At 37.7% G+C, this 12,462-nt stretch overlaps 1 protein-coding gene across 1 annotated transcript; it reads right to left on the bottom strand.

Moving 5' to 3' along the window:
- Positions 1-915: 915 nt before the first annotated feature.
- LOC144628550 (lymphocyte antigen 6I-like) lies at positions 916-4,857 on the bottom strand. The gene is made up of 2 exons (XM_078486667.1): positions 4,718-4,857; positions 916-1,999 (listed from the first exon to the last, which is right to left on the bottom strand). Exons 1-2 carry the CDS (start codon positions 4,770-4,772, stop codon positions 1,641-1,643), a joined length of 414 nt encoding a protein of 137 aa, XP_078342793.1. The 5' UTR covers positions 4,773-4,857; the 3' UTR covers positions 916-1,640.
- Between the last annotated feature and the right edge of the window lie 7,605 nt (positions 4,858-12,462).

Here is a 12,462-nt window from a genome sequence, read left to right as displayed (position 1 = left end):
TTTAAGACACTTACTTTATATAAAATAGCACATTTATAGTCATTTTTTTTCTTCTTTTTTTTATGTAAATTTCCCCTGCTAGCATGCAGAAACCTCTATTCCTTTGTATTCGCTAAGTTCCTTCAGCTCAGTAAATACACGAGAAAAGAGGCCTCTGCTAGCAGGGCATGGAAATGTCGTATGAATTCACGATGAAAATCGAAAAGGTTAGCATCCCGGCTTCCTTTTTTACCTAAACTTCAAAACACCATTAAGCTCCTTTGTATTTACCTGAAAACAGAAACGTTTTCGCACAGAAGAAAAGAAAAAAGTTGATAATAAAACACCTCGACCACGATTCAAGGGTGTCAATTTTACACGTGGTGTTCAAATTAAATTATTTCATGATTAACACATTTTCTTTTGATATTCAACAACCTTTACTTAACATACAACCCTGATGAATATTAACTAACTGAAAGTCCGGGGAGGGCTTGATAATATAGCAGGGAATAGCGGGGCTTATGAATTGAATTTATGATTATTAATGAGGGATTTATCTGTATAAATCCCTCCTTTCAGGATTTATCTGTATAATTCCCTCGTTTTAGGGATTTATACAAATAAATACCTCAAACCTGGGATAATTTGTTAAACCTCTCATAAATATTCTAGGCAACGACTAATCTTTTTCTTGAGCAAATCAAACCCCTTCTCTGGACAAATTAAACTTCACATTTCCAACAATAAAGTTTTTAAAGCAACCAAATACAAAACAAATTAAACCATATAAACAGCCCAAACATTTCTTAGGATTACTTTTCCTGTTATTTTAGGTCTTTCAAAATTAATAAGCCTTCTTCTGTTGATAGATTCATTTTGGAAATATAAAATTCAAGAAAAACAGAATCGACATAAGCAATTTGAAAAGCTCGCTTGAATTTGTCGCCGCATATTGCCTCAGTTAAAAATCCCATCTGCCATCTGCTTGACTATCCTGTTTGAATACAACAACGCGCGTCTCATTCCTGAAAACATGACATTCCTAAACGTTTCCTAACAACTTATCTGGAATTCAGTGACCTTTTTCCTGTCGTTGGTTCAACTCCTCGACGTTTCTCTCGAGGTTTTTCTTCGTACATTATGGACGCCGTACAAAACACACTAACCCGTTCCTTGCGAACATCACACCGAGCAAAACAAATCGCCAAAACATCAAAACAGTCTTGTGTTAAGAGAGTGATAAATGAAGGAAAGGTAAACAGTAGGTAAACAGTTCTCTCAAGATGTCCCCTGAATGATGAATGAACACGGCAACTAAAAGCTTTAGCATACGGTGACCCTACGGTCGTGGAGGTATGATTTCGCTTTAAAGTCAGATGGTTATGTAAAGATGGGTACATGTACAGTCGATTGAACAATCTTGGGACCTGAAAAAGTGTCGGCTTGGGAGAGATTCCACTAATGGGAGGTGAAAAAGTGAAGTGTTTTTGAGCTCCCTTACAGGAGCTGTTCCTTAGTGGAGGTTCTCTGAATTTACAAATACTTGAAGCCCTGCCTGAGCTTTTTTACAACTGCATAGAATCAGAAATTATAATTGTAGCATTTAAACCGTTCAGTTGTTGACGAAGCCAATAGATAAAAGGTATTCCAAATAAGTTTTATACATGGAACAAAGCGTGAGCGCAAGACAGCAACAACAGGATTCCGCTGACCATTTGTTGGCTTACTCCAGAATTGCACTTGTCATCTTCACAACACTTGACGAAACAATCAACTGAGTAACCCTGCCTCTTTTTGTCCTCACACGTGGGGACCTGGGCGCCATCTTTCTCGTAAGTAGTACATTCGTTTTCATTTGCACAAGTTTTAAAGAAGATGTGATCATTTGTGGAGTTCTTCGTAAATGTCATTGTACCCTGTATGCACATATCGTCACCCAATTCACATTCTTTCACAATCGCGCTGTTAAGACAGTCTTCCCATGACACATGAGTGAAGCACTCGTAACATTCGAGACCTAAAGAATAAGTGAACCAAAGCCATATAAATATTGTACTGCCTCAATATACGGCAACTGCAGAAGAAGAGTTTAGTCAACATTAACAAATAAACATGTTCAGTAATATTTTATCTCTCAGTTAGTTGCAGAACATCGTCAAAGATGTCAAATATCAAAGAGGAACTATGTTTTAAAGCAGGGCCATAACTAGCAAGAGCAAGACGAGGCACTACAAATTTTTACCCAAAATAAAAATAAAAATGTTTTGTTGGGAAAATAATCTCCAGTTGAACAAGACTGTTTTTTTTTCTCGAAGAAATACCTCATAAAAAATGTCTCTGAAAGAGATTCGTATCTTCTAGATTTCAAATTTTCTGGAGGGCATGCCACCAGAACCCATTAGTAAGATCTTGCCTGGTCTATGGCAAATGTCTGGTTACGGTCCTGTTTAAAGTAACGGGAACATTTTATTAGCGGGAATCTGATGCCAAAAATTTTCCGTCAAATGTTACTTTTAAAATACTTTAATTCTCAAGACTCAAAATACCGTATATCCCTTCTTGGGTACCCTCCGCCAATTTAATTAAATCCTTTCTTACTAAAAACAAGCGCCTTAGCCTCTCGTTCTGGAATAAAAGTAAAATCTTAGAAAAAGTCCCTTTCCTTTATTAAGCCCCACTCCAACTCATTTATGAATTATGGGCATAATTATGCTTTTTGTTGAAGGCCGGTGAATATCAATCAACGTTTGGTACATTATTTTTATGCGGTTATTTTTAGGTGTGACACTGCCCCTTCTCTCTAGAAAGTCCACCTTCTTAAGAGCCCCTTCGCCTAGCTTTCGAGGGACCTCACCAAGCAATATTGTATCAGACTCCCATTAGTACAAACACTGCTTCTTGTACCATGCTTGTTTTCCCAAAAAAATCTGCCACGATCTTGACATTTATTATGATCATAACTTGAAAATACGAGTCAAACTGACCCCCCTTCCTCCTTTTCAATAATTAAACTTGCCTTATACCCTCTGTATCAGTTCACGAGTGTCTTCGAAATCCACCGTGGGTGGGAAGGGGAAATGAAAAGCATTGTCCTCAACCAGGAACATGGAACGCCCCGGAACCCAGGAACATCCCAATACACAGACCTAGGGTCTGCTTGCTCAAAGCACGGTTAGTAATAAGCTAACCCAATTAGTGTGAATTTTTATTTAAATTTTTAACATTTTAAGTGAGGCTATCTCATTTTATTTTCTGTCTCCCAGTTTTCATATTAGATTTTCTCAACCTCCACAAAATATAAGCAATAAAAACACTTCTTTTTATTGAACTCTCGATCAACATTTGATAATCCTGGAATAATGTTGTTCGACTTTTGAACAACCCTCCCCAGCTAAGTTTATGATTAGGATTTAGGAAAACGGTTAGCTGTTAATTATAAGTAGGTATTGGTTTTGGCTAAAAAAAAATATTGCTAGAATTTTTGGCTAATTTTGATACATGCCTAGATTAATCACGTCGAAAAGAATAAAGGTCATTGATACAAATTTAATTTCCCTATCTTTTTAAAAATGCCCTATGTGTCTATTTTATTCTCCTGCTTTTTTCAGTTGTTTTTGTATTTTCTGCTTAAATCGAAAAGAGCCAATTTGAAGTTTTTATTCCTGTGGCTTTGCAAATTATACTTATAAATACAGATTCTAAACATAGCGGATATTTTCTCATAATTATCAAATATTTATAACTTTGGTAAATCCCTTGATTGCCAATCCTTACTTTGAATTACCTCAGATAGTCAGCGCTAGCCTAATCAATATCACTGCCTCGATACTAAAAAGTCAGATATACTTTTGTTCGTTTTTAGCAAAATAATGCATCAAAGGAAACGATTACGCCAACAATCAGTTTTGAAAAAGCGATCGTTTAAATTCAGACAAAACAGAATACACGTAACTGCAGGGAATCACAAAGAAAGCTTAAGAACTTCATTTCTCGTTTTGAGGTCAAATAAAAGTTTCGCTCAACTTGCACAAACAAGTTAATATTTTGAGCCAAGTATCTTTAGATCAAATCTTACCACTTCTCTAAAAATTGCTACCAGCTGGAACTCTGTTTTTTAAACGAAGTATTTTCATGATCAAATTGGATTTTCCTGCAACATCAGGGCAAATGTTATTTCAAAAGTTTATGTTGAATGATTCGAAACATTTCAAAAAAACACTGTTGTTCGCGTAATTTATTCGGAACTTAAGATTCCTGCGAAATCACTAGGTGGTCTTTCTGTTAAAAAAAGCCCTTCAAATATAGTCACTTTTCACTTAAGACAGTCTTTGTTTATTATTAAAAGGTATACTGAAAATTTGAAATGCCTTGTATGCGCCTTGAATCGATTTCCAGACTTGCTAAAAATCAAGCCAATTAGATGTATTCACTGAACAGAAATTTAGAATTATAAAAGGAAACTTTTACTTTAATAATGCCTTTAATAGTAAACGATATTGCTGTTAATAGATTCTACTAACGTTGGAACTAATTACTCTCATTTTGCTATCATAGATATCCGGGTAGTTTTACATGCTTTATCTTTAACACAACCTTTTATTATTTTGCTGCTACGCGAATTAACTGCAATGCAATTTCTTGGGTCGTTTGCTCGGAAGACTGTTTGAGATGACAATGGCGTTCGCATAGTTGAAACAATCACGTTATCTTATACTATACAAATAAAAGTACTCACCTTGGGCTTGTAAGGTACAAAACACAGCAAGAATTAAAAGGAGAAAACTGCACATTTTTGAAGTAGTGTTATGTATCCACCACTTAATCAGTTCGTATTGCGATAAGCGTCAACCACTAATGCTAGGTTCAGATGAATGTTTGTAGACTGGCAACGAATCAGTTTAATTGTACCACCCCCCCCCCCCCCCCCCTCAAAACCACCTGCCTCTATTCTTCGGCCCTTAGGTCGCCTTAAAGGGACAATGTCACGGGGATTTTAATGCTTTTCGGTAAAAAAGGACTAAAATTGGTGAATAGGTCTTCTCGTAAATGAAATGCACCTAGTACTTCAAGATGAAGATAAATAAATATTGTTGTTGAAGAAAAAAGTAAACCATAGTATTTTTTAGGTGTTTTTTTCCTGTCCACAAGGACAAACTTGAAAAATTCAACCTGGCTTTTTCAAGTTGAGATCTAAAGTTCCTTATAGCATCAAAATAATATCATTTGTTTATCGCTTCAGCACACTTGCATGGTGATTTTTAACAAAACTGGACCACTATTCGTAGTTTCCATGGTTTTGAAGTGAAACTGGTGACAGTGCCTCTTTAAGCGCTGCTTAAATACATTGGATCAGTTATCCGGCCTAGGTGGGGGGGGGGGTATGGGGGGGGGGGGGGTCAGGTTGACCCTGGGTGGAGGGTCACTCGCTTTGAAGGTAGGGTGACCCTGGGGAGCGAGCCAACTTTTCCATATAAACAGTTTGGTTATTTTCGCCTCGCCTACCAGGGACAAGTTGACAATACAGAGCATGCGCAAACGCTGCAGTCGCCCAAAACAAAATTGCAGATACATTGAAATCCAGCCTCGTCCCCAGTCGTCCCCGGCGAATTTGGATGTGACGTCACCCGCCAAGCTTGTCGGGGAAGTTCGCCTTGGACGCCTGGCAATAAACGGCAAATCCAATATGGCGGAGCCTGTCCAACGATTGAACTTCAGTCAACTTCTTGAAGAACTTAAAAACGCGTCAGAATTAGGCTGGGATTCCTTCATCCATGTCTGCCAGCAAACTCCTGAAGTAATTGGAGATTTTTTATTTAAGGTAGAAAAATTAAATGTCGATTTTTATGCGCAGCAAATTGTACCATCTAAAGAGCTTAAAGAATATGTTCCACTATTAAAACTGTAACTGGCGATGGGAGCTGTCTCTATCGATTGATTTCTCTGTTGGTGTCTTGGTGAACGGAGATAGAATAGTGGTCGTTCGTGGAAAGTTGTATGATGAGTATTTTTGCTTCTCGCTAACACAACAACAACAGCGGTGAAAAGATAAAAGGCTCAAAGCTCAGTGATATCTATCAGTACTTTCAACTGTGCTTTCGTGTGTGCTTTGTTTGTTCCTTTGCCTTCGCTTTTTTCGAATATTTTTCGCAGTTTTATCCAAGGTAAGTGAAGTTGTAACTATTTATTCGAAGTATCAGTAGCGAAATATATGACTAAAGCTACTTATCAGAAAATTAGAAAGCTGTGTAGTGGTTTGTTTCTGGGAAACAAACGCTGCAATTCGCCTACTGTTGTTGACGATACCGAGTTGTAATGTGTCAACTCAGCTGCTTAACAGATTCAACTTCTCTCTTGTGAACTTCAGACTTGTGAGACTCTATAACATCCCAAATTCCCTTCGGGCACTAAGCATTGACAAGATTATGATTGTAAGGAAACAAAAAACTGTTCCGAATGGACTGGTATCAAAATGTTTAGAATGGCTTCATTTCAGTTTAAAAGTCGTTTGTTACTGTTAGTTAATGTTATATTTATATTGTTACTATTGTTACTATACAAACATTATCCAGAGTATCTTCTAGATATACAATGTACTCTATTTGGATTCATTAAAGACCTTTAGCCACTTAGCTTGGCACAATCAATCAAAAGGCTTTATTATTCAACACATGCGCGCGCTGCCCATATATGGTCAAAATGTTAACGTTATCTGTCATCCGTACATAACAGATATCCTGCGATATACGTAGGTTGCGAAGATTCGTCCGAAGTAATGTAAAGCGCTGCATAATTACAGTTTTTCTATCTGCAAAATGCGTTTCGTTGACAATTTGTTGAATAATAAAACAATTATCCTGCTCAATCTTGCGGAATATCGTCTGATTTTAGCCAACTCGGCCTACGGCCTCGTCGGCTAAGTATCAGGCGATATTCCGCGCGATTTCGCAGGATAATTGTTAATTATTCTTCTCTTATGCTTTAGAAAGATGGGTTGGTACAAGCAGATCAGGTTTCATCAGCTGGCAATGTCATACATTTTCTATGGGCAGACCTCAAATATCAAGAGAATATGAAAACATAATATAACACTTTCCACTGCCTCCAGCTTTCCCTGCCTCCTCCCCAAATCACCCCACCCTACCAAATGCACTCCCCTAAATTCCAATAACTACTAGTTTTAGTATATATTGCAAGAGTTGAATACATGTAAATACTTTTGTATACTGTACTGTGTTTGTGTGTGTGTGTGTGTCAGTCAAGCTCAGTTTAATATCTCTGCAAGTAGGAGTTAAAAAGGTGGTAGTTTAAGGAATGGGAAAAATAGCCAGTGTACCCATGTGAGGAAAAATACAAATATTTTTGGGCTATCAAAAATGCAGAATGGGGCTCACAAATTAAAAAGAAACTGGTCCAAAAGCCCCAGTAACCAGCTTTTCTGGAGCGGTTCAAACAATATTTAAACATATATTTTGATATTTTAATTTATTTGCAAATAAACATATAAACACAGTATATATATATATATATATTGTGTTTATGTGTTTCTTTGCAAGTAAATGTCAGAGAGAATAGCAGAAGAATCATACTTTGTTAAGCGAGCTATGTCTACAATGATGCAGTATGTACCTTGTCTAAAGGGGAAAGCAGTGCACTTCTGTTTCTTTTTGAACATCTCAGCAGGTAAATTTGTCAAAACTACACAAAAATTGGCAGCAAAATATATAAACTTCAGCTGAAATGCTAACTCTGCAACTGAGGGAAATTGAAATAAATTTCCACACCTTTTGGGCTGACAAGAACTGTTGGCTATTTAGTGGTGCTACACAATGGAAATGTTATCAATTCACACTTGGAATCTGCAATAAGTCATGACCAGCTGTAATTTTTATTTAATAAGCTCATTGAATTGACGAAAATGATTGAAGCATACTTGTTATATATAACCTGAACATGGCCCAGGATTTGGATTAACATCTCCTGCTAATGAAATGAACCAGAGTATACAAGAAAAAGACAGGCTACATCAAGATCAAATAAAGTTTTGGTTTACGAGAGTTAGATTATTTTTTTTCTTTCTCTAAAAAGCTAAATAAAAAATTACAGGTAATCAATGACAAGCTTTAATACCTGCATCGGGGGATTAGCCCTCTTCTCTCAAGTAAGCTGAATTGTTTCTTTGTTTTCGCACATAAATTTGTAAACAACAAAGGTCGAAAATCCCGACCCTAGCTCTATAAAGATTGAGATCGACGCCTTTCAGGTTTAAAATAAACTAACACAGTTACTAGTACCTGGCGAACGTAATTTGCTTACCACAAAGAACTTCTAGATACATGTAGACCCATGTATCACTACGAGTAGTGAACGAAAACAATGATAACAGAATAATTTTCTTAACTCTATTAAATACGACCAATACCATTCTGCAAGGCAGGAAAAAAACGGCATTACAGTTCGTCTCCGCCATCTAAAATAGTCCACAAATGTTCAAAAGGGATGCAGTTTCCTCATGAACCAGAAATATTTTCTTTTCCTCGCAGAAAAACGTATATTTTCGTCGAGCTATATCTGGGACTTTTTCTCGCTAAACTGGGACTTTTTTGCCATTTTGTGCCAGGCCTCGCGCTATCGCGCTCGGTTCCAGTCCTCCTCCGCTCACTCGCATAGCGCGGTATGGCCTGGGGACGAGGCTGATTGAAATCGAAGTCGGTGGTAAATTTGTCCAAAAATGGTCGTGGTCGATGTTTCAGCGTTCCTTATTTAAAAAAGGCCGACATAATAGATGTTTCACAACAACTCTCGCCAGTCTTTTGAACCGAGAGGGCCAAGTTTTAGCTCGGTCAACAGGGACAACATTTTCATATAAACGCTCGGCAAAAGATAGCTCGGGGGAGAGGGAAGCCCTCCTACCAGGGACAACTCTCCTCCATATAAACAGGCCCTTAGTTTGTCAAGTAAATCCAATCTGAATCTAACGGGCCCCATCATATCGAAGTTCTTGGCATTACTATTTATTTGTTCTAACTACATTTTGTAAACATTACATCTGCATTCTGTTTACATTCGTAATTCCATGGAATCATCAACATTCTACATTTAATTTAGTCGTTTAAGTCGTGAGACATCACACCAAATAACACGAAAATTTTACCCTGTCAAAATAAAGAGCTATACATATAGAAATTATAACCTATTAGATATGTATAAAATTAACACTCCTTGGTCCGGTGTTTACGGTACCTGAAAACTTTAAGTGGGAAAAGCCAGATCATTGAGGGTTGGCTATACATGTTTTTCCCTACGAGCTGTTCTGTGAATTGTTTTGTGACGCTGGAAATCAAAACGATGCTCTTTATGTAACAGAGCTGGGACGGGCTAGGGCCCTAGCATAGTTGACAGCAACTCTGTACTCTGCTGAAACACACATATCAGCCGACCCGCAATCATGGATTGGCATTGAAAATATCGTATTATATTTGTTTTGATGCTCAAGAAGTGTTTTTGTGGATTTTAAAGACAATCGGAGCAATTCATTTTCGAAAAATTACAGTGGATATAGAAGGCGCTTCATAACAGATTAAAATAGGTTGCTGCAAAATTGGATTATCGTGGGCAATAGCTTCCGGAGCTTTGGTCTTCTCCCCTCGGAGGTTTGCGAAGACCGATGCTTGAATGACTTTGAGCCGAAACCTAGTTCTTTTTAGGAAGAGAACCTGGCAATCTTGCCACAAGAAAAGGAAAGAATCAAAAGAGTTACTTTTTCTACAAAATCATCGATCCTGTGTGGGACTTACTGAAAGAGCCTGAAATCATCATTGTCCCTGATTGCCACTTGTACCGTGTTCCATTTCCGGCTTTAGTGGATAATAATGGGAAGCACTTATTAGAGACTTTCCGGATCCTCATCGTTCCTTCTTCAACGACGCTCAACAAGAGATGCTTCAATGACTGTTAGGCGTCCAGCCTTTGTTAGGACAGCACGCATCGAAGCAGGCGGTACTTTAAATGATAAATTCAGTGAGTCTGAAGCATTTTGCTGTACATGGTAATGCTGAAATTGGTGAAATTTCCCTTGCCCCTTTAAGCTCTACTCTTGGAAAACTTCATCTTTTTTTCTTAATTTTCTCTTGAATAACCCCTAAAAATACTTAAATAAATAAACCGTTTGGTGGGTCTCTTGAGGATATTTCGAAACGTGTTTATAGATACAAAGGGGAGGGGGAAAAATTTTTAAAAGTTTAAATTAAAAATTAAAGGGGAAAAAAAGACAAAGAGGTCGTTAAATCGAGGTTCCACTGTACCTAAATAACAGTTTTTCCACCCTTTCTTATCCGTCTGCAGCTCCTGAATTCCCTCCCTTTTATATACCTACAGTATGAAAAAGGTACCCCTTTCGGGCGAAGCCTCCCTCATTCCCTGTATATAGTCCACTATTGGGCGTGCCCCTCCTTTCTATTGCTTCACTGGTATTCGTTGAATGCTTTGTTTGTTGGTATGTCACTCGATAAATTGTACTTTCAAAATACAAAATAAGAAAGAAATGAAAGTTTTCTTTGAGTTGACCATTTTCCAAAGTGGCCGAGGAGACCATCGACGACTAAAGCCGCGCGGAGGTCCTTAGAAATGGGCCTGGAAACGGAAGAGTACTTCAAATGGTATGAAGATTTCCGCCGTTCCGTTCCGAACGAAAAAGGAGAGTACTTCTGGAGGTAGACAACAATTTTCAAGGGATTTTCCGGCAAACCACCTTTCCATATGACTTCAAAGCGAAATGTCTGGAAGTTTAGGCTAAGCGGTAAATACGTACCCACAATCTTTTAATACAAAAAGTAGACAGTTGGGATAGAATAGGACAGATAGGATAGGTTGTGACGATGGGTTTTTCGGGTGTGCGGACACTTGTGGACTTAAGTGGGGAACGCTCTAAAAACACGGGAAAATAAACTCTGGAAAGCATCACTTGGCTAAAGGGACAGGAGATGTGTTGCCACTATCTTCTGTTACCGAAGATTCTCCTTCGCTCGTCGCGATCGCTTGCAACTTCAACGGAGGTCAAGGAGGACATAGCATGACATAGATGTTGGTTCCAACAGGGTTTATTCCAACTTCGCTTTGTAATCGAAAACAGTTACAATATTGTTTGCTTATATACAATTTCGTCGGTACAAAGTACAAGATATATCACTGAAGAAAACCAAAGAAGCTTAAAATATTCCGTTCACAATTCAGGAGATCTGTTCTGCCTACTACCGAGTTTTCTTTGTTACTCTAAGTGAACCGACAGCGGGAAGAACCTCCCCTATTAGAACGTTCGTGAAATAAGCACAAAGACAAGTTCAGACTTAATTAATTAACTAGTATGTTCAATGAAATTTTAAGAGCTTCTGTACAAAAGTATAAGGTTCAAAGTGAATATATATAGCAGAGTCGTGGTTCAAGCATCAAAACTAAATAAATATCTAACACAAAATATCATAGAAAACTGCTCAAATACAATTTGCAAGGAACAAAGTTCAATTTGAATAAGCTGTGTTAATGCAGTTGGTTTTTCCCTGATTTTATGAGCGAGCGCTGACTTAATAATTTGGCACACTGCTGTGTAATGTGGATAAATATCGATGACTTCATACGGTTAAATAAGTGAAAGGTGAAGATAAATTGTAGAATAAATCCAAGATTAAAATGACAATGTTTCCTATAATCGAGAGCGAATATATACGAAGTTATTTAAGATTCGGTTCCACTCAACGTGTATTCTACCTATCAACCAACACGAGTAAGCAGACGTTGTAGAGCTGTATACTCATAGATTTTAATAGAAGCAAATACACAAAATGTTCCAGCGAAAAGCCAAAATGTTTTAATTTTTTGGGTTGTGTTGTAAAATTTGGACCGCTCTGTGAACCAATCAGAATGCTCCTTATCGTCATGGGCCAGTTTCCTTGCATATGTTTATCACAATTTTTAAATTATAAACCGGGGGCATTTATTTAAAACACGACCCGTGGACCCGACGTATTTTTAAAATTTGCTTTTAACTGTGAAAATACGGTATAAACTTGCAATAAGACAGAGAATATCCAAATTGAACAAGATCTCTTGCGTGGTTTGGTTTGACTAATATAACGCATTTAGTTGTCAATTCTCCTAACAGGTTTAATGATAAATCATCAAGACAATTTTCCCAAGTCATGTTTCAGTTCCTTACTCTCGTGTGTTCAGTTTCCTGTCGTCTTTACATTGTGTTCGGATATCGTTGGGAGAAACTGGGTGATCATCACTTATTATGCACGAAAAGTTAAACAACAAGTACCGTTTTGCCATAAATTACAGCGATACGTCCCTCCCTGTTTATAGCCATTCCGTTTATAGAATTGGCTTCCTGCTTAACGTCTAGCTGAACACTTCGCACAAATTTTCCGCCTTGGGAATATATTGATAAGTTCAGGTGCTTCTCTGAGTTAACGGAAGCGATAATGA

Source organism: Oculina patagonica, chromosome 10 (assembly GCF_052425735.1).
Source record: "Oculina patagonica isolate OP01 chromosome 10, crgOcupat, whole genome shotgun sequence".
NCBI lineage: Eukaryota > Metazoa > Cnidaria > Anthozoa > Scleractinia > Oculinidae > Oculina > Oculina patagonica.
This window is presented reverse-complemented; position numbering and strand designations above follow the sequence as displayed.

Excerpts from the sequence above, each read along its gene's own strand:
- LOC144628550 (XM_078486667.1), bottom strand. The coding sequence starts at position 4,772 with ATGTGCAGTTTTCTCCTTTTAATTCTTGCTGTGTTTTGTACCTTACAA. Across the intron at positions 2,000-4,717 it reads TTGTACCTTACAAGCCCAAG|GTCTCGAATGTTACGAGTGC; the intron begins GTGAGTACTTTT and ends CTTATTCTTTAG.